We start from the raw sequence: 21,850 nt of genomic DNA on the forward strand, positions 1-21,850 counted from the left end.
GTGCAGCAGGTAACGACGCGAAGAAAAGTAGTGCGCAAGTGGGATTGGCTCGTCTTCGAGATTGACATGGATGATATCGCAAGGGCGCCTTATTTTGAACATATGCACGAAGTGTTCCTATGCCGGTGTCTCTAGCCTGCATGGGGAAGCACAAGCAAGCACATTACACCAGAAAGCCATACTATGAGAATGAGTAGGGCACAGGGCTCTTGTGTTGGGGTTGGACACAATTTTTCTTTTTCATTATTGATGAGGTACGCAATAAAATACGCGACAGGAACGGGCCTATAAATATATATATATATATATATATATATATATATATATATATATATATATATATATATATATATATAGTTAGCTGGATCAACGCTAGCCAAGCTGTTCAAGGGAAAAAAATATTAGAACAACACGGTGCAAGATAGAATTATAAACTCTACAGTGTTCGGTCCTAAACCTTGTGCAATTCGAGGTCAACGGTTCAGTGTTCACGTCAATTTGGCAGACATCATGGGGACATCATCACAGTATTGGGAGTGCAAATGCATAGAGAAGAGAACAGGGCTCCAATCAAAACTGATTTCAGTGAGAACCATATAAAGCTAGGCAAGTTGGTTATAGTGATAGCACTTCATACACTGCTCATGGATGCCATTACACTTTACCAGTGTAATGTTTCCTTGCCAGTAGAAGATTAAATATATCAACTTGTCCCTACCGAGGATTCGGTCCCCGATTCGTGACATGAGCTGTCATCACCGACTTCATCCTTCCAGTACTAGCAGTCATTTAACTAGCTATCACTGCTTTATTAAGAGGCAATTTCTTTTTAATGAAGCACCAAATACAAATGAGTTTACATAGAATTTTAGATTACGTACGTTTAAGAAACAATGCAAGGCTTTATACCATGGACCGACTTAGTTGCAACTGAAGTGGCAGCACAGTCTATCCCACATTTACATAATTTTCTTACTTACAGAAGCTCGATCTGTTCTTGGTAAAAGTGAAGCTATGGACACCAAAAGCAGAACTCTCGTAAATGTGCAAATGATGCAAACATATGTTAACCAGATTCCATTTAAACATGAAGCTGCACTTCACGCAATTCTACAGAACTCGCGATAGTATCCTCCCACACCACTGCCGTGTGCTACTTTAAGGCTCATCTTTATGCTACTTGCAAGTGCGGCGCCCTCTAGTGGTACCAAAAGAGAGACACGAGTAGGTAGTTTTAGTGCAGTGAATTTTAAGTAGCCAAACTATAGATTTCACACATTTACAGAGAAAGAGATCTTATTGATAGGAAAGACAGAGAGGTCGACCCTGAGCTGGTGCGCCGTAGTCTGCTACTCTGCACTGGGGAAGAGGAAAAGGAAGTGAAAGTACTGGGACGGATGATGATGAAAAGAGAAGCAAGTGCTTATGTACATTAGACAGTGGCCCTACTAGAGCCGCTCATCTAGCATCGTATCATGCAGGAAGTTCAACAGCACTTTAGTCGTCCACATTCACAGTTTTGCTGCTGGCTGCCAGAGATTCTCATCTCCCCAGCTACTACTGCTTTTGCTCTGCAATGAAACGTCTGCATCTTGAGACAGTATAGTTTCCATTTACTATGGTTACGCGAGTAAAACTTCATTCTTGCAGCTTCCTTGCTGTTTCAATTGACAGCATAATTCGTATCTGCACATGCTTATGCATATTCTGTGCTGCTATGGACACACACAGTGGCGCTGGTCACTCATGTCAGCCGCTTACCGAGCTCAACACTTTGTGTAAAATGCCGAAGATGAAGACAGCTGTAGTTAGTAACGATTCCATTTCATTTTTCATTCATTTTCTAATCCCTTGTGCCGACCAACCAACACAATACGTCTGAAAAATGTTTCTAAACAGCTACAAACAGCTGTAGGCGTCATAGTCTAAGCAAAGACGGTGAAGACGTTCCAAACATAACCTAGTGCCCGATATATACTAGCATAGATTCTATCTGCAGTAACCCGTAACTGTTATGGGTAGCCAATCATGGCGTTAACACCACCACGATGACGTTTGAGCCAATGATGAAAGGCACAAACAATAGGAGCATAAAATTTATTGTTTCTAAATGTGATGCCAGGCACGGGATAGAGGACGTTAACATACTGACACTTACTTTTGCTTTGTAATAAAGCAAAAGCACACGTGCAAGGAAAGACGTACAGCTTTGAAAGCTTAGAAAAAGAAAGTGAAAACATTTGCACCACACACTTTGTAACACTAACAAGAAACTGATAATTTTATTACGAATACAGAACACTCGAAGGCTATATATACACTCGGCCAAACTTGTCACAGACGCCCGATGCGCTCTTGCAACTCTTTGATGTCTGCGTCGAAGCCGTCGGCTGCTTTGCTCAAAAGCTCCTGCTGCTTCTGCAAACAGAAACACCGGGTGTACTGAGAAAACAAACAGGACTTTGCTAACTACATCCACATACTGTTGGGCGCATCTTATGATTCACAAGAAAAGTTAAATGTTAGATTTAGAAGAGCGTTCTTTGGGGCCATTAATTTGGTGAGGCATATTTGGAAATGGTTGAAGCATCGCTAGTAGCATATCTTCTTCCGCGTGGTCCCGTGTTTTGTGCTTCAACCATATACAAGTAATGTTAGATCATTCTGAGGACAAAAAAAATCATGAGCCATTCCACTCTGTGAAGGTGGATGACCAGCGAAGCTGTTTAGCACACAACATAGAGGTAACACAGAATTTTGAACAAAGGTACGAACATATTTATTGTCCTGATCGGTGGTCATCGTGATGATACGTACGCACACACATTCTCGTATCAGCTCTTATTAAATGCATCCGTCATGTAAGACAATGAATGGCTCATACCCCCGTAAAAAAAAAAAAAAAAGAATTATGCGGGCTCCCCATTAAGACGACAGAAGAGAAGTGAAATTCTACACTGGAATGATGAACGGCAATGGAGCCAGCTGTGGAAGAAGGCGTGGTTGCGCTGAGGGGCGCCAGCGAGCCAGCTGTGGAAGAGACGACAACGCCCGAGCCATTGCTGATGATGATGATTTTGTTGACAGACACGAAAAATGCACGGAACCCAAGCCATAAACAGCTTCACTGTAAAAGCAACATTCTAAACATTGTCTGCGTCCCCGTCTGCGTGTAATCGCTCCGCTGCAAAAATGCATCCCTTGAACCGGAACCAACCAGCCCAGCTCGTTATCTGCACGACATTATAAATGACTCTCACTCGTAGCTTCTCGAAGTCAAAGCCTTCCCAGGTCAATTCCTCACTGGTGGCCTTCCGGATTCGCTTACAGTTGACGATGTCACGCACAAGCGACTGCCGTGGACTGGCATTCTCTGAAAGAGCAAATGATGAGCACATAACTACAATCACAGATGCTTCTGCAAGCTCAAACACAGCGAGTGATCCTATTTCGTTAGCAAGGCAAGCTGTTATGCTCCATCCCATTGTGTGTTAATGCAGTGAAAACTCCGGCTTGCATGTGCCAGTCAATCAACATGCCTGCTAATCCACGAATATTAAATTTTGTAAAAGTCCAGAGGACACGACGGAAGGGAGAGGAGGGGATGGCACATAATGTTTTTGTAATGTCTGACCTGAGCACACACACCTTATGTGAGCAAACTATACATGTTATTGATTTACTTTTAGACGCAACAACGCAAGCAGCAACAAACTAGAAACAGCAGATGCTGACAGGCAACACATTGTTTTTAGATGACGGTGACATCTGCAGTGAATTTACTGTTGGCAATTTTCACTTGCTTAAGGAACTTGTCTGAATAAACTTGAACGAAGCAAGTGCCCCTCTGGTATGCAAGTGCGCTGCCACAGAAGGGCAGCGCAGGTACCATCACAATTTCTTTCTTATGCGCATCTTTTTGCCATTACGCGCTGCCTCATCCTTCAGTACACTAAAAACTTCGTCGTGAACTGAATCAATTTTTCATAGAACTCGATGGAACATTCGTAAAATCACAGAACGAGTCGAAATTCGTGAACTAAGAAAAATTCAGGCGAGCTGGCGGGCATGAATCAATAACGATAGCTGGCTGCGTGTTCCAGAGAAGGCAAGCAGGCTTCACAATTGTGTGCTACTAACCTGTCGAGCTCTGCACATACGCCGAGGAAACACCTAGCAATAAGAAGTTATCAATACATTGATACATCCTAAAAACCTCCCGATTGTAGCTGCACCCTAAAATTAATATCCACCAAGTACCATACTGAAAAAGAGTTACAAGACATATGTCTGTGCATTTGCTGCAGCGCTAGTATGTTGACATGTGTCAAGGCGCTCTTCTTTCATTATTTTTGAAAGTAATGTTTTTGTTTTTTTCGCACTAGATAAATTGCTGAACACAGAGTGCGACAGAAACACTTATTTAAAAAGGAAAAGTCAATAAAAGGATGCCCCTGTGATGCTTCCAGTTAAGTGTATTGCAATGTACTCGTGCCACACATGCAGAGTTGATGCCACTAATTATCTAGGACCTAAGTTTGTTAATGCCATTGTGTTCGAAGTTGCTGCTACCTGCAAGAGAGTGCGCAGAGTCATGCTCGCCCCATTTCACAGACACAGCGTTAATGAGCGGCGAAGGATGCCAGTTTATGAAAGCATGAACGAGAGCGTCTGCGAGCTTGAGTGTGCGTGAGTATGTGGAGCAGCGAGTGCAACTTTACATGAGTATCAACGAAAGTCAGCGACGTTGAGTTCGAGCGGACGTCGGCCCGAACGTGAGCGATTGTCAGCGAGTGTACGCAAGCATGCACACGGTGCGCTAATATGAAGGGAAATGCAGAGTCTGCAGGTAAAAGCCAGTTCATTATCCTTGTGTCCTGCTCGCGATGAGGAAATGCTGCGCTGAGTCGGATTCTTCTGACAAGAGAACAACAGTAACAAATAGCAGCGAGTGAAGGTTCTGACCTGCACAGGTTTCGAGAATTGCTGTTTCTAGACAGATGAAGCGTTCCCATTCATAGTGAGCATGTACGTGAGTGAGTGCCAGCAAGTGTGAATGACTATGTGGGTGATGGTGAGTATGAGTGGACGTGAGGAGGAACGCGAGTGAGTGCACACGGCTTTGAGCAAGTATCCACTTCTCATGCCTGCCCAATGCAGACAAGCCAGGAGGTTGCCGCTTACGAAATGCAATTTTCTAATTCTGCCGCTGCTTGATCTCAATAGCACTAAAGATGAAGGAAATGCGTCCACCCGTGCACTCAAGAGAGAAACTTAATTTGCGCCTGCAGCGAATAACATTTTCAGAATGCTTCGATTACAACAGCATCATGCAGAGGGTGATCATCAGGCAGACTATAGAGAAGCCCCTTCCGGTTCTCATTTCTTATTGGCTGATACGACCCATATCCTTCGCTGTACTGCATGTAGTTGGAGAGATGGACTACAGGATTAGGGCTACCATGACCATTTGTGCAGTAGGTTAATGATTAATTAATGAAGTAGAATTTACCCCTTGCTTTGTTTCATAACCACACTTTCACTCCAGGCAAATAATTGCTGCTCAAAACAATTCTTGAAACCTTGCAGTGCTGTTTCTTCAGCACCGCTTACTTGAACCCAAAAAGGTGGGTGCACCATTGAGTTTGTTAAAACAATCACCAGGGGGAACTCCTGTGCTGCAATTGTTCAGCTGTCGCAGGAATAATGGCTAGTAGATGGATTTGTCCACTTCTTGTGCTTGCAGCTTCAAATGTTCTCGTTACATTATCTAGAATGCTCTACCTTTCTAAATTTTCAGGCACTCATATTTTTCTAAACACAGCAAGGCAATAGGCATATGCGCGCATATGAAATCATTGCGGACTATTGCATATATAGGGCACTACGCTATTGGAAGCGATTGATATTGCAAAGTCACAAAGCCATTCGAAGCCAAAAGGACAAAGTTTAAGCAGATCCACGTACTGTACCCACCGTTTTTATGCTGGCTGTATAATCACACTTGCAGCTTTCCTAGACCCTAGTTCCAGGGTTCCCTTTAGTAATGTTTTGTAGGAAAATCTATGGGGTGTGCAACCACGATCGAGCAGCTCTCGAAGCATCACATGCAGAGCGTAGAGAACGTCGACTCACTTGGCCCACTTCCTATTGGCTAATATATCATGGCCTTCCCCCAGCCGACTCTGGGCCTTCTCTGCTGAGATGGTCAGCTTGAGCATGGACCTATCCATCGCTTCCCGAAACTTTTCTGAAATCAGAACAAAGTGGTGTTTCAGAGAAAAATGCCAGGGCCTGTCCTGTCACTGGACTAAAGAGAAAGTTAAACGGAGCTGTACTAGTAAATTACCCTCCAAGAATACTAATAAAGCCACTCTTAAAACATGGGAGGATGCTTGATAATCCAGAAAAGAATGCAAAAAATGAGAGACATGGGGCGACGCCCCATTGAAGTTCACACACTAGCTCGCCGTGACGTCGTGAATCTTGACAGTGTCCGCTCGTGTCGCTTATTTGTCATCGGGAAAGACGGACAATGCTGTATTCTGAAAGAGCCAGAGAATGAACTCGGCAAGTTTCAAGTCCATTTTACATCATCACAATAGCGCAGTTACGAGAAAATGCTATGAAAACCATGACGTCCCGCAGATGCACCGAGGTTTCGGCATGAAGTTCAAGAACTTAAGTTTCGCCCTTCACTTGCTCCAGTATTCAACATTTCAGGACGAAGTTAACAAAAGTAGAGTTTTGAAAGAAAACTATCAGACTAAACTGGCCTAGCGCTTCTCTTAAAGAGCCCCTCATCAGGTTTAGACTTGTAAACAGACTAGCGTGGTGCGTAGATCACGCGCCAGCGATCATGTCTGCATAGTCTGCATAGTCCTGTCTGCATAGCGATCCGGTCTGCATTGGCTCGAGCGTAGTAGTCTTCTTCCGCAGCTGGCTCCGTTGCCACTCATCATTCCAGCGTTCACTTCTCTTCTGTCGTCGTCGCAATGGGGAGGCCGTGTTTACGGGGGTATGAGCCATTGCTTAAGGGGGTATGAGCCATTCATTGTCTAATTACGTGACGGACAGATCTAATTTTGAAGCAATTTAGTTTCGAAGAATCGCAAGCGGCAATGGCGGACGAATGCTGCTAACCACGCCACCGAGCAAACTCGAGACATCGAACGCAAACGACAACAGCGACGAGCAGTGAATCTTACAACGCAACGGAAGGAAAAGTTGCACGAAAAGGAAGGGAAAGTAGAAGGAAAGGGAAGGAAAAGTAGTAGGTCAGGTAGACACACGACAAGCTTCGCTTACCCCCATTTTCTCGACAGGGGAACGGCTGAACCGTAACTTAACGTAAAGCGAAACTACAGTCCTGCGTTCCGCACTTACCTACTCGGCTGGGCCTCAGGTAATCGAATACCTTCCGAACATCAAGTTCTACCGCTTGCGTGTTCATCTGCAACGAACCAACAGCACGCCGTTGAAATGAGCGGGCCGGGAGTCCCGTCCCAGGGTTTAGCGTGTACACTGCTACTATACATTTATATACCTGCGAAGCCTCGGCGGCGAGCCTAGCGGCGTAAGAGGCCCTGGACGTTGTTTCAGGGCTGGACCGGAGGAAAGTTCTTGTCTCGTCGGAGTCGTCATCGGAGACTATGCCGGAGGACGAACTCGCCATAATCGGAGGGCTTTGCGTGTCGGTGCGCAAGACTATGTTGACAACTAATAAAACCAAAGCTTCAACGACAACGTCAACCAACGCCGCCCCATAGAATAAAGAACCAATTTGCCGCCCACTGCCCACGGAACACAAACTGCGCGCGCGCGCGCGTGCACCGTGAAAGGTTCGGCTTGGATTGTCTTTTACTGGCTTAAGTAAAAGCACTGGAGGTTTGGTAACTGTCTAATGTCTTTATCGTTTTTATAATGTTTTTTGCAACTAACAAACATATCATTTCAAAACAATAAAAAGCTAAAATATTTAAATTCTTATTTCGTTTACACGTTGTCATGGCGACAGCATGCAAACAGCTGGAATATTTCGATTGAGGGAAAGCGATCTTCGTAGGCGACGCCTTTAAGTGCAGTGAAAAGTAAAACTGAGCAGCCTAGTTACAATTCTAGTGCAATCTAGCCTGGTTAAAAGTAGTTTCAAATACAGCGTGCATAGAAAACAATGTCTTACAGAGAGCTCAGAAGTAAGGAAGTCGCGGCAAGATAAATGCACTGTCCTAACCGCACACGCATCATTTACTACCACGAGCGATTTATTGGATTTGCAGATTTCACGGAGATGACCAGGGCGCTTGGCTACCCAAGGTTGATTTCGTTGGAAAATTTTCGGACGCCAAACTTCCCCCTTGTAGCTGAAATTCTGCGCTGGCTCATCAGCAGGTAAACATATATATGTTTGCGCGCTACATATATGATGCCACATTCCTGAGCGCTATCTGTCACCCTGTCACTCAGGTATGACCCCGACATCGAAGTACCACCCGACATTGACACGGAGCAGGACAGGGTGGTGTTCATCAAATCTATCGCCCATACAATGGTAATTATCCGGCCCACCCTTTAAGTTCACCCGTGTAACCTACAACCGTTTTAATTATATACAAGGTAAAATCAGACTAATCTGCCTATATACCTGCTCAACAAGTGTCAATCGGTTGTTTTCACTTGACGATTTTTTTTTTCAAGGTTTCAACTAATGTCTGAACGTGTGTTGCATATCCTTGAAAGCAGGCTTCTCCGCAATGGAAGTCTTTGTGCGGTGAAGCCCGCTTGTATAATTCCATAATTATTTTGCGGGGAACACACACACACACACACGCACACACGCACACTCACACACACACACACACACACACACACACACACACACACACACACACACACACACACACACACACACACACACACACACACACACACACACACACACACACACACACACGCACGCACGCGCGCACACACACACACACACACACACACACACACGCACGCACGCACGCACACGCACACATACACAGTGGAATCACGTTGATACGATACTGTATAATACGTTTTTCGGGATATGATTTTCGGATGATACGTTTTATTTTCCGGTTCCCGTGAGGATCGTATGAACGTGATTTCATATATATATATATATATATATATATATACACAATGCATTTGGAAGCGCTATAAATATGGTATCACTACTGCCACTCTGGACACGTGATCACAAACCCCCCGGAGCGAGAGAGAGATAGAGACATTTTAATGTGAAAAAAGCAGAGAGGTCAGCTGGAGAAGCTCATTGACGTGCACAAGACCACCCTGACCAGCAGTATGTTTAAGCGGAATAAAAATTTACTTTTATTGCCATGGAGGAGGAGGTCCACAGTGCTAGTTACAAGCAGATCTAGTATTGTCGAGTCATGCTGGCAGTTGCTCCGCCCGAGCGTCTCCTTTTAACCTGCAGGGATAGACATATGCACAGGGCTGAGCAGTTGGTCACAGTATACACAGAGGTAGAAAGCTACCGCTCTACTCCACATCCAATGAGGCTATCAACTACATCATACAATTCGTGATGTCGCTTATTACTTGCTTAACTTCACCACTCGTTGAATATAGTTCGGTATTGGCGTGAGCCAGCCAGCGATAGCTTTCATACGTCCTTGTTCTGGGATCGATGTGCACCTGTAACCGAAGCTTCAGTGCACTGCCTTTAAAATGCAATATATATGCCATTGAATTGGCACACTCAGTGGGACAGACATGTACATGTTTGCAAAGTAATGAATTGTACTCGCATAACTTGCAAGAATGTGCTGACACATTGAAGTATTTTACGCGGCACATACTGCACATAGGCACCGCAGCATTGGCCAGATGCTGTTGTGGCTGTTTCAGTGTTCTGCAAGATCTGCCAATACCGGCCACATGGACTACGATGGAAATGGAGATGCCATTCCAAACAGCAACAGATGCATGCCCGTTTAATGGCTTACTTGAACTTGATAAGAGAAGCCTTGCCGGATTCTCAGGAGTGTTTGCATGCATGCGGAGTATAGTTGTACTATATATATACCTAGAATGTGATACGATTGATGGCTAAGGGGCATCGTGAACATGCAACATGGCATACATACAGGATATGATTCCTCTGTTCGATAGGCTATGTGATATTTGGTGTTGGGGCTTTCAGCATGAAACGCTTGACAAGCCAGTGTCTATATATGTATTAAAAAACATAGCCCTGCTGTCGTAAGAATGTTCATTCACGCAGCAAGCATTTCTCATCAAATTCTATCAAGGCAGCTGGCGCCACCTGATGCGTGCGAGAAGGCACCATGGTGTTAACTAGGGCAATGTGTTAACTGCGTGCATTAAGGCTAAGTGATAGGCGAGTTGGCACATGGTCGACTAAGATGAAGACCAGTGAAAGAAACATGAGGAACAAGGTCGAATGATAGTATGTGTAACTCAGTCGTGGTGGTTATGGTGCTAGCTGCTTTGTGCTGGTGTGTGCGCTCGGTGAAACCTTGTGGGTTTATGTCAACAATAAAGTGCAGTTGTTTGTTTATATAGCATCGTCCTGTCTGCTACTTGTTTCTTGTGTATGAATTTCTTCTTAGTTCACTGCGTGCATAGACTGAAGCACATAGAAGTCACATATGTTCAAAGAATGGTCACGCTTTGGCAAGCACTAGTTTCTATCACTTATCATGTATGCCAGCAGCCTGGTGAGTCACGTTTTCAAAGAGCAAATGAAAACAAAACATTTTTTGACATTGACTTTTTTTAATTAAAAATTTTTAATATATTTTTCGTCTTGCTTGCAGGCCACAAAAGCACACCTAAAACTGAACACCCGCAAGCTCTACATGGCAGACGGCTATGCCGTGAAGGAGCTATTAAAGATCACTGCTCTGTTGTACGATGCCATGAGGGCCAAGTCCGGGGATGAGGAGTTGGATGGTGGTGATCAGACGGTTGCTGTACCTTACCAAAACTATGATGCAGCGTCCAAGGTGCGCGGCTGGTCTCATTCAGGGCAAACTCGCTTTCATTTCTGTAGCACCAGTAGCTTTGTGAGTAGATTCAAATTGACATAACAAGCTCATGTGCACCAATATTGCCGGTTCGCAGTTTTCTGACCTCAAGATGACACGCCAGCTGGCCTCCGAAATAACACAGCAGGGAGCTGTGCTCTATGACCGGCTCGCCAAGGAAGCAGAATTGAAGGTATGTAAGCTGCCATCGCGATGGCAGAGATTATGATATGTTATGCACTGGTAGAATTCAGTATAACCCCTTCGGGCGGTGTTGTATGCTATTATACATGCCCATTGATAGTGCATCAAAAGCAAATGCACTGATGAAAGTAATGATATTTAAATGCATTGTATACGTCTTAAAACATGTCTGATTAGTCCTGTACTGCAAGTTTGAATAATTTGTGTAAACTGTTTTAGTAAAATGAATTGAAGGTAGACAGCGGTGTGTTTGCTCTTGTGCTAGAACGTCGTCATGTACCGGGTTCACTTCTTTCACTGTCTTTGACAATGTTTTGCATCAAAAATATTTTTAAAGTAGGTGGATAGGTACTTTCGAAGTATTGCTAGACATAAAATGGTCAATGTTCTCGCATCTAACAGTCCTGTAGAGATTTCTCGCATGAAGTCCACATTTGGTAGACATCACAAAACTCGCTGAAGGACTTGAAAATTCTCAACCTGTTCTGCAGCTGTACAGTTTTCACGATGCTGAAGATGCAGGAAATGTGGTGAAGCGAAATTTTCAACAGACAGCATTAATAAGCATCTGAAAGGGATAATAGTGAAAGCAAGAATTCGTATCTTCATTCAACTGAGAGCTATGCATCATACAAATGGGCTGCACTCTGTGGCTAGACTTGTCTATTCAAGGGACACGGAAGGAAAAAAACCTGGTGGACAGTGAAAATTCAGCTTGGATGGATGTTATTGCTATTGCTCATTGAAGGCAAGGAACACGGGCAACCAAATTAATATTGTGTTTCTACAGATTATCGGGACGCCGCTTTGATAACGCCAGTCATGGATTTTGGGTTTTCAGTGACTCAATCATGCTCGCTCTTAACCATTTTGTTACCAAGCCTGAGGTGTACTAATCTTGGCTTTTTGTATACATCGCCAAAGACGACACGCACTTGTCCAGGGCCACAGCTTCTACTGCTTTGCTAGCCGTAGACAAGCCATGCTTGTTGACTCAGTTCGCTTCGTGATTTCAGTTTCAGCATTTGAACACATTTCTTGATGCTTTCAGTTACTTTTGCTATGCTATGGTCAGATAATTACGTTCGAACCTTAAACGTGTGCTGAGGAAAAGTGTCTCTCTCTCAAGGCAGATGTCATACATTAATATTTCGGGTGAATATGTGGGATAAGGTATATGCGAAATATATTGAGCGAATCCGAATATAATGTGCAATAATTGGCCAGACTAAGTAAAAAAAAAAACTAAATTTGTTTATACTTTTCATACGAAGGAACTCGGGAGTCAGAGGGTTAAAGAAATGACTGCAAGCATTACGCAGCACAGTTTTGACTTCGCAGCATCGCCTTCATCGGCATTTGTTTCATTCGTTTTTGTTTCTCTCAGGAAATCCGAACTGCCACTCTGTCCAAGCAGCTGGAAATAACGGACATTGAAAAGTGCCTTCAGGATGCCATCAAGGCCGTAGTCGTGAGTCTGCTATGTCAGCCACTGGCAACATTTCCCGTTCTGTGCTTGCGGTAGGCATGACCATCGTGGCTAATGTTATGTGATATGCGTGCCACATCGAATCGGTGCATACGAGAGACAAGCATACGCGAGACACGCATACACGAGACAAGCCGAAAGTGGTGTCTGTGTCCTCGAAAGAGGAAAAAATAAAACGTCAGAGTTTACTCAAAAGTCATTCTGAGGGCTCTTGGATGAATGCCCAGATAGGCAGGGACAGCCAGTGATTTCTCGCAGATCGCCCACATTGGCAAGAGTTAGTCGGCCCAATATTGGCACCCTAGTGACGACTGCAGGCAACCTGGGTGATGATCACTCGTGACGAGTTGAGCTTGTCAAGACCTCTTAAGGGGTTAACAGTTATTATGCACCTCTTCACGCCATTGTCGTATTTCTCTCTGCATCACTGCATTTAGGAAATCAGCTGAAGCTGCCACACTGTTCAAGTATAATTAGTGGTTATTAGTGAAGTATAATTAGTGGTTCATTCCCTGCAGGGATAAGCCACTGGTGCTGTGTTCACGTGTTTGCACCCGTTAACTGCAATGCACATACATGCTTCAGCATGAGAAAATTTTCATGGCACTGCATTAGGACCAGGGCAGTTGGTAACCAAATAAAGATGTCACAGTTTCATATTGGACACTAAATGGGCACTATATGATTCAACATTCTTTTATCCCAACTCCTATTTCTTTTTGCGCCCTTTATTTCTTTGCTGACTGTCCAGGAGCAAACAAGTGAGCTCCAGCGTCGGATCGAATCCGTGGCATCCGATGAAGCCAACCTCGAAGCCAAAATTGAGAAGAAGAAAGCCGAACTAGAGCGAAACCAGAAGAGGCTCGCCACACTCCGGGCAGTCAGGTTGGTCTCGGCAAGTTAACGTACAGCTTTTATGTGCTACCATCATGAGTGCCTCATCGTCTATGATATTTCTGTGGTTACTGTATTCTTTCAAATACAAGCACACGGTTTTCTTTTTTCATGCTCAATATAATTCAAGTAGGAATTGGGCACATAGACTAGAAGCATAAAAAACAACATGATCCCCAAGGAAGAAGTTATCTTGCAGAGATACTCTAGGTTAAGCAGCCATATTCATTCTGAATGCAATTAAGGAATTCGCATAAGTATGTATGCAAATCTGAGCAACTTGTACGTAAAAGACAGCGAAGCTGTACATGGTGGCTCTCATGCCCTTCGGAAGTTCTCTTTTCTTCCCCTGCCCGTAATCTACCCGAGATTTTGCAAGCACAACACTGTATACGGTGCAGTTCCTCTACCATGCCCGAGCCATTTCAAACACTTCACTAGTACATCTGAGCTTAGCACATTTATAGTCTCCGCTGTAGTCGGCACATGTTCGAGTATTCTGCACAAGCTCTACCGACGACGTAGGCTGCGTGTTCCACCGTCCTGGTCATGTAGCCACTTCGGGGCACAGGTGCAAGCTGCATTGCTGGCTTTTCTCTTGGGGTGACCATTCCATACTGGCCACGTTTCCACACAACGCCGGTCACCGCACGAAAAGAATTGTGGTACTCCTCTTAACAGCTTGGCTGTAAAATTACTGTTCACTTGGACAGATTACTTGTTGCCATCACCACAATATTTTGTAGTCACTCTCTGATGCTGCTGCCTGACATGCTGTCCTTTGCGCTGCCACTTAAGGGTCTATTCTGTGAGGGACACGGTAAGGTTGAATGATAGAGTGGTTCTATCAGAATCACTTTCAGTGGTGTATAGAGGGGGTGGCACACCAGGCACATGACCCCCCCCCCCCCCCTAAAGAAAGAAAGGAAAAGAAAAAAGTTCTGGCTACACCAGTGATCGTTTTTACCGAAAAAAGCCCCTTTGCAGATGAGAAATTTAAAAATATAGAAGAGGACTGCTACTGTCAGTGGGAAAATAGAGGAGCAGCTCCTGTGGCGTCGCACGTCCCATTTATAATTTGCCCAATATATAATTTTTGATATGCTGCACTTGCTACCCTCAAAATGCAGGAGACTGTATGCAAAACCTACAGTAGCGTTTCTGACATGCTGAAGTAAAGTTTCACTTGTGGAGAACTTAGTGAACCAACTACTGATTCATAAATTGCTATACTAATTCCATTTGTAACAAATAAAATTAAACAGTTTTTTGTTGTTGTTGTTGAATGCACTCTTTATGGCCAGAACTAAAGGCGAAACAAGTTGTCTTAATTTTCATTGGTATAGAATGGTGTTTGGGCTTTATCAGTTTAACGAGAAAGGCGTTTGTCTCTTGTGGCAAAGCATTTGGGAGGAGGCCAAGCGTGGTCTTATCTCCAAGTCTTTAGGGGTAGCCTGTTGCACCTCTTTCTGAAAACTGCTCCAGAAGCAAAATTGTTTCACTAGCAAATTTTCTTATGGGGTGGACAGAATAAGCCCATCTTTTTCCGTCTTCTTTTTTCTTTTTTGTGTCTGTGCATCTTGAAAGACCTGCATTTATGGATGAGTACGAGAGAATCGAGGAGGAATTGTCCCAAGTCTATGCGGCGTACATAGTCAAGATACGATGCCTGGCCTACCTGGAGGAGCAACTCGAGGAGCTCGAAAAAGCTCAGAAGATGGAGTTTGCCGTGAGTGCATTTCGAATCCTTCCTGAAGACACAGAATGTACCTGCTGAAAACTGCACCTGTTATTTTGACACAGGAATATTGTCGTTGCTCTAAAATGCACTGGCCCGAAAAAAACACGTCATTTTGTTGAGAATGGATCGTTATTAATGGCGTATTCCGGCAGAGAAATGAGGAATGATGTTTAGCAATCTAATTGCTCGCTGTCCTAATCATTCCTAACACGGAATGATTTAGCAATCTAGTTGCGAGCAATCTAAAAATTGGCTCGCTATTCAAGCCATGAAAAAAAAAAAAAAGCCTGCAAAAATGTTTTTGTGCAGGATATCTCGCTAATTGGGTATTGCTTTGACCGTTTTAATCGAATCACTCTTCCACTGCATTGTTTTGAGCATCACCAGTGCAAATCATGGAGTGACAAAGTTTTGTCATTCTGCGCTTGTGTAACAATGATTCAGCAGATGAATCACTCTGCCGACTTTATTCAGCACATTGAAAGCTCGAAAATTGTCTAAGGGTGCTGTGGCTGAAAGCTTAAGTGCAATATGATTTTGTCTCAATTAGTATATTCTGAATCAATTACCTTCACTCTTCCCGATTAGATTCAATGGTGCGCTGCCTATACTATTGCAAAGGTTGGTGAGCCACTACAGTTGATGATAGCGATGAGAATGGCCACGAACTGTGCTATACTGTTTGTACACCAACACTGTACTGTTGATATACAGCTCCTGAACATGTTAAATTTTGTTCGGCGCCTGGCTCAATGTCATATATAAGAGAATCGAGGAGGAATTGTTTAAAGTCTACATAATATTGTCAAGATAGTCACAAACCTACAGGCATGGTAGGTTTGTGACTGGTATCTATCATATATACTACCCTGCAGTTTAATTCTGCCAAATACATGCATTATAATCACTCTGATGTGGTATCATATTAAAATACAAAAGAGAAATACTGAACTACGAGATATGATTGACCTCCCTTCTTTGCTGAGTGCCTAATCAGAAACCAGTAGCAAAACGTAGATGAAACTGGCATAGTACTTATTGAAGAAATCACACAAAGATGGTGTCAAATGTTGACAGTGTATCAACGTTGCAGGTACATGAACAGAGGATGAAAACAGCAGCACGGCAGGGTGACCACAGTTTGGCCAACAAGCCAGAGTATGGTGAGACTTTAGGACTGGGTGCCACAGGTAAGGAACTGTTTTGCGACTTAGTCACGACTAGGGTGGTAATGGAGATGTGAACGCGCATCGTCAACTGCTTGAGGAAAGATTACCCAAATAGAACTTTCACTCGCACTCTTTTTCTAAAATAACCTCTTGCAGCAATTACATGCTGCATAAATGATGCCAGGCTTACTGAACCACGGGGACACAAAGTGCCTCCAATACTCCATCGTAACACTGCTTGTTGTGCTAACTCAAGTAATTGATATACCGGACGTTTTTTTTTTTTTTTTCTTTCATCGAAAGGAAGTACTCTATAAGATCGCCTACGTCAAATAGTAAAATTCCATTCCTCTCCAGGTGTGGATTGCCTTCATGAGGCAAACACTCCTTCCATGACAAATCGTGATGTTGAATTAGCTAATTGGCAGAGCTTGGCTGATTGTCTTCTCAATTACAGACTTTCCGGGCTTGAGTTGCAATGCACAAAAGAAGCTTGGCAGTAAATCATGACAGGACCAATAGCGTCGAGGTACCCATCCCCAAAATTTGCTAAAAGTACATTAATTTTGTTGGTCCAGTTAAGAGCTTTGCTCCCAAAAGCGCCTCTCATGCACTGTGGTAGAAAACTAGAATGCCAATACGTTTATCACATTTTCAGGACAGAATATCTTGGAAGTGCTGCATATCTCGGGGATTCCTGCTGAATGCATATGATGTCAAATATGCAGTGAAGTGAACAATTAAAATGTTCATTAACATGTGTTAATAATTAGCTAACAGTTTGATTTGTTGTGCCATGTCCACCTTAAGTAGTCTGCCTGGAGATGTGAAATTTCACTATCTGTCACAGGTAATATTTGAAAAGTCAGTTCTGTTAAAAAAAGGGGAAAACAAAAAACGAGAGAAAAGGGTGTAATCACAACATTTAAGACAAAATTACTTTTTGGATTCATATTGCTACAGATCCTCCCATGTAATGATATTACTCTTAGCATGTGTTGCTCAATTTCATTGTACATTCAAATATCGATATACGTAACGAACACAGATATAACGAAGTAGACATAAAACGTTTCTTGACGACACCAGTGTGTAGCAAATATATGCCAATAACTAATATGGTGGCACGGTCGTGTTTATAAGTCGCAACATTTTTTGCTATGGAACTTTACTTGGCAGTTCAGCATGTGTGCTGTGGTTCTTCATTTTATGTCGTTTTCTTTAGTGGTGCGGCGATGCAATGGAATGCTAGCACCTAGCCCAATTTGTCATTTTGATAAATGTTCAGTACTAAAGCAATTTTTATTTGGCATAGTAAGAACGAGCCGGACACATTTGCAGTTTACATAAAATATTTCCTTGCGAAGTACAGAATCGTGCAAGAGCTGTAAAATGTATAGTAAGCTTTTCAACCTTTTCACAAGCCACCAAAATGCCTCGCAAACATGAAACGTTTCTTGCCGATAGCAGTGCGTAGCAAATATATGCTTATAACGAATATCGGATATAACAAATGCATTGTGCTAGATACGGCTTTGTTATAATGAGGTCTAACTGTATGAAGCGTTCACAGAGTGGCGTCACCAAATTTCATTCAGAAAATAAAACTTGGTCAACTTGGTCACTCCTGGAGACATCCAGGATGCCATTCAAAGGAAACCTAAGTAATTCTATTCACAATGTGGGCGAGGGAAGTGAAACATGTGCTGAATGCGAAATATTTGGCCATGCAGATTCCGAAAGCCAAGCTGCGGCTGGAAGACTGCTGTTTGGGTCCATGGCAGGTGGTGACAAGGTATGCCAAACACGTCTAGGTTATGTTAGGTCACATGATCGCAAGTGCTGTATGTTCTCTTTGTGGTTGCACTTGTCTGTACAGTTAACACATTGTGATAGGAAGTGTGGCCCCAGGATCTAATATCTGCAGTTAGGAAGAGGTGCAAAAAAATTTTTAAAAATTACTTTGCGACAGTGAACAGTGCACAATTATACATTTACTAATTACAGAGACCCGTGATGTTAAAGTCACTGTCAACAAACACAAAGCAACTAGATCAGCCTCAGTCTAACAATAAAAAGGTCCATCCATCAGACAAACTTTGTTTACGCTGAAGAGTGCACCCCCAGTCCCAATGTGCAATGCCTGCGAAGTTGTCGACCACTCATTCCTGCCGTTGAGATGAGCACAGGCACCGGGCAGCATGCCGATTTGTTGTTCTCAGATTTGCAATATGGGCAGGTCGTTGGAGGCCGCAGCAGGGGCTCCTCGTAGCTTGCTGTTAGTAGTGCCAGACGTTGTCTATTACTGTTACACCGTCTCTGCGGGCCTGGTCACGTTTGCCCGTGTGAGTCACACGGGGTCTGAAACCACAAGTGCCCGATCGAAGGCCGCGGCGGCCACACGCACACGGTCTTCTTTTTCAATTCAGCCTCCCTGGTGCACTTTATTAATTGATCCACCACATGTACATATAAAGAGTGGACAAGCAATGAAAAGCAATCGTTGGTAGTTCATCACTTCTTTTCGGCTGGTTCTTACCCTCTGCATCCAGTCTTTGTGTTGCTTTTCCTAAGCTGTGTATTAAACACACTCTTTAATACAATACGTAATAGGCACACTAAATCAAGCCAGGCGAATGCCATCTGCACGTCACAACTTTTGTTCCGAGCTTAGCTCTTGATACAGAGAGAGAAAGCAAAGAGAGGAAAGGTAGGGAGGTCAACCAGACAAGCGTACAGTTTGCTACCCTACACAGTGGGTAAGGGGGAATAGAAAGAGGGATAAGATAAATACTTTGTGATCAAAGGACAATGAGGCAAGGTCTTGGGCTTTTGCTCGGCCTTGTGCATTTGCTACGTGCTTGTCACGGTGAAGCAGGCTGATTAACGCTGCAGTACACAGAAGATATCTTTAATTGACAATGACGAACGGGTGATGTGTTGCCACAATGGTCTCCCAATGTTCGCCCACTTTCTTTTTTTTCTTTCTTGCACCAAAGTATGACTCTCACAGTTTGGCCCTTATGCTAATTTCCTGACAGTGTAGAACACCCCTAGAGTAATTTCTGTGTAGGCACGTGCTTGTAGGTACGTAATTGGCATTAGAACTTGGTGACAGTAGTTAAGGGCTTGCAACGCGGTTTCCTGTGTCAATCCATTCTTTCTGGTACGCTGTTGTTGCTATGCCACCGTCGTTGAGCCGTCATTGTGTCATCAGTTCACCCTCACACCGAATGGTTAAGGAAAACAAGACTTTGCCCCTCAGTGCCACTGGACGTCAAACTCAGCGCATGTGTGGCAACGTAAACTTGGAAGCTGGACGTGCTATCCACTGGTTTATTGTGCAGTAGCATTCACTTTTGCTAGCTTGTAAGGGGTCTTGCATGCCATTCAGACTCTGAGAGTGCTGGCACCTGTGCATGTATCTCGGAGGCCACAGTAAGCAATATTAGAGAGCTTTAGCTTGGCTGTAAACTTGTTATCATTTGTGCCATACCATGCTGCCAGAGAAGTGTACGGCAACAACAATGGTAGTAGCGACATCTGGTGAAGCATTGCCTAACAAGAGCACATGCAAAGCTAATAATGCAGTGACTAACCATATTCTACTCAACTGCTGGTGTACAAAGCGTTGGTAGCGACATGAGTGCAGTCTGTTTACGATTTTACTTCAACGATAACACTGATGTGACACGAATACTTTTCAAACGCACTGTAGTTAAAAAAATGCCACAAAATGCAACTACCCACTTTGCTACTGCTGTCCCCGGCTCTGATAATCCGGCCATCCTTAAAAGATAAGGAGTTTGCAGACAAGCTAAAACTCTTTATTATCACAGAGAGCTCTCCGGATTCAAGCTGCCAACATTGGAACCCTTCCAAGCTTCTCAGCACACTGCTTATAGAAGAGAGTCAGCAACGTCTCACACATTGTGTGACTGCATAGCTCTCTCATGCACGCGCACGAGATAGCGCCTGAGCACCTTGTCCAATGAGAAGTCTTTGTATCTCCTGATTAGAGTACTAGATAGGGGGAGTGGGTCCAACAGGGGCTCCCCACTGAGGCTTTTTTCATTGAGAAGGTTGGTGGTGCCACCGTTGCCTTCACCTGAATGAAAAGCTCCGCACGCCAGCCAGACGCTTCTCACGTCGGAGACCATACCGCAGCTGCGGTAGGGTCTCCAGTTTTGATAGTCGGTGGTGGAAACAGTGATTTTATTCCCTGCCGACCTGTAGTCAATAAAACTGAGAAAGAGCGCCAAAAACGATGCAAACGACACAACGATGGTGCATCATGCAGACGACAGCTACGCAGCCCGTGAGCTCGCCTCACCCAATGGGTGCTGCCGAAACAGCCGGAGCTTCAGAATAAGGCGACGGCAGCGCCGCCATAATTTCAGTGTTTGTTGCTTCACCCTCGACGCTTGCCAAGGCATTCCACTGGACCCACTCCCCAATTCTAGTACACTCGACTGATGATCAGGGCTGCAAGAGAAATGCATTTGGTGAAGAGAAGCTGGTGTCTATCGTAAGGATCCAGTGAACTCCGCTTTCAAACTGCGCAACAGTGTTTAGTTTCTCGACACCAAGTTGGCCCACAATAAACTTTTTTTTTAGTGTGTGTGTTTGTGCAAGTTTAAGTGAAACGCTTCTTTTTGTCGCAGGTGCTTGACTCGGACTCCGACCTTGACCTTGAAGGTGAGGATGAAGGGTCTGACGGCTCCTCGGACGACGACCTCGAGCTGGACCTTGAAGCCATGGGCGGGATCAAGCCTCCCAACAGGCGTTCCCAGTCGCAGTTCATTGACAGCGACAACGACTTTTGATGTGCTCGTGATACAATTAAATTCCAGCGACATTTGCGTTACACAGGTCCACTACGTGCTAGCCATATATCATGACCAATTACCTAGTCCAAACAAAAATTTAAAGGATAGGTGTACAAAAGTGCATGGTGATTAATTACAAGACGGCAAAGACTTTTTACAGTAAACATGTTAACAATGTGACAGTGTGTTGAGCCATCTTGATGCGGAGAAATTCAAGATTAAGGTTGTGTATTGGACTGAACCTTGCAGGCATTGTGCATGCCTGTCTCAATCACTCTCATGGCCTGCACATGCACAGAGCTATAAGTGATCGCTTTTGTACTACATGTGCTTCTTTTCTTGACACCATAACCAATGCTGGTTCAGTGCCCTAACCACCCTCTATACTGCAGCACCTCTTGTAGCTTGGATGTCGCCTCAGGACGTTAAACTACATCAATAAGTCAACACCTAAACTGCAAACCGAAAGAGAAGTAATCAGC

At 44.0% G+C, this 21,850-nt stretch overlaps 2 protein-coding genes across 2 annotated transcripts; one reads left to right on the forward strand and one right to left on the reverse strand.

Moving 5' to 3' along the window:
- Positions 1-2,232: 2,232 nt before the first annotated feature.
- Positions 2,233-7,822, reverse strand: LOC119452341 (uncharacterized). Its single transcript, XM_037714555.2, has 5 exons — positions 7,547-7,822; positions 7,387-7,453; positions 6,136-6,250; positions 3,261-3,373; positions 2,233-2,418 (listed from the first exon to the last, which is right to left on the reverse strand). Exons 1-4 carry the CDS (start codon positions 7,673-7,675, stop codon positions 3,340-3,342), a joined length of 345 nt encoding a protein of 114 aa, XP_037570483.1. The 5' UTR covers positions 7,676-7,822; the 3' UTR covers positions 2,233-2,418; positions 3,261-3,339.
- Positions 7,823-8,036: 214 nt separating this feature from the next.
- LOC119453232 (clusterin-associated protein 1) lies at positions 8,037-21,836 on the forward strand. Its single transcript, XM_037715258.2, has 11 exons — positions 8,037-8,195; positions 8,280-8,391; positions 8,467-8,551; positions 10,833-11,021; positions 11,140-11,235; positions 12,634-12,717; positions 13,487-13,620; positions 15,217-15,358; positions 16,464-16,560; positions 18,273-18,334; positions 21,204-21,836. Exons 1-11 carry the CDS (start codon positions 8,174-8,176, stop codon positions 21,363-21,365), a joined length of 1,185 nt encoding a protein of 394 aa, XP_037571186.1. The 5' UTR covers positions 8,037-8,173; the 3' UTR covers positions 21,366-21,836.
- Positions 21,837-21,850: the final 14 nt, after the last annotated feature.

This window comes from Dermacentor silvarum, chromosome 5 (genome assembly GCF_013339745.2).
Source record: "Dermacentor silvarum isolate Dsil-2018 chromosome 5, BIME_Dsil_1.4, whole genome shotgun sequence".
In the NCBI taxonomy this organism is placed as follows: Eukaryota; Metazoa; Arthropoda; class Arachnida; order Ixodida; family Ixodidae; genus Dermacentor; species Dermacentor silvarum.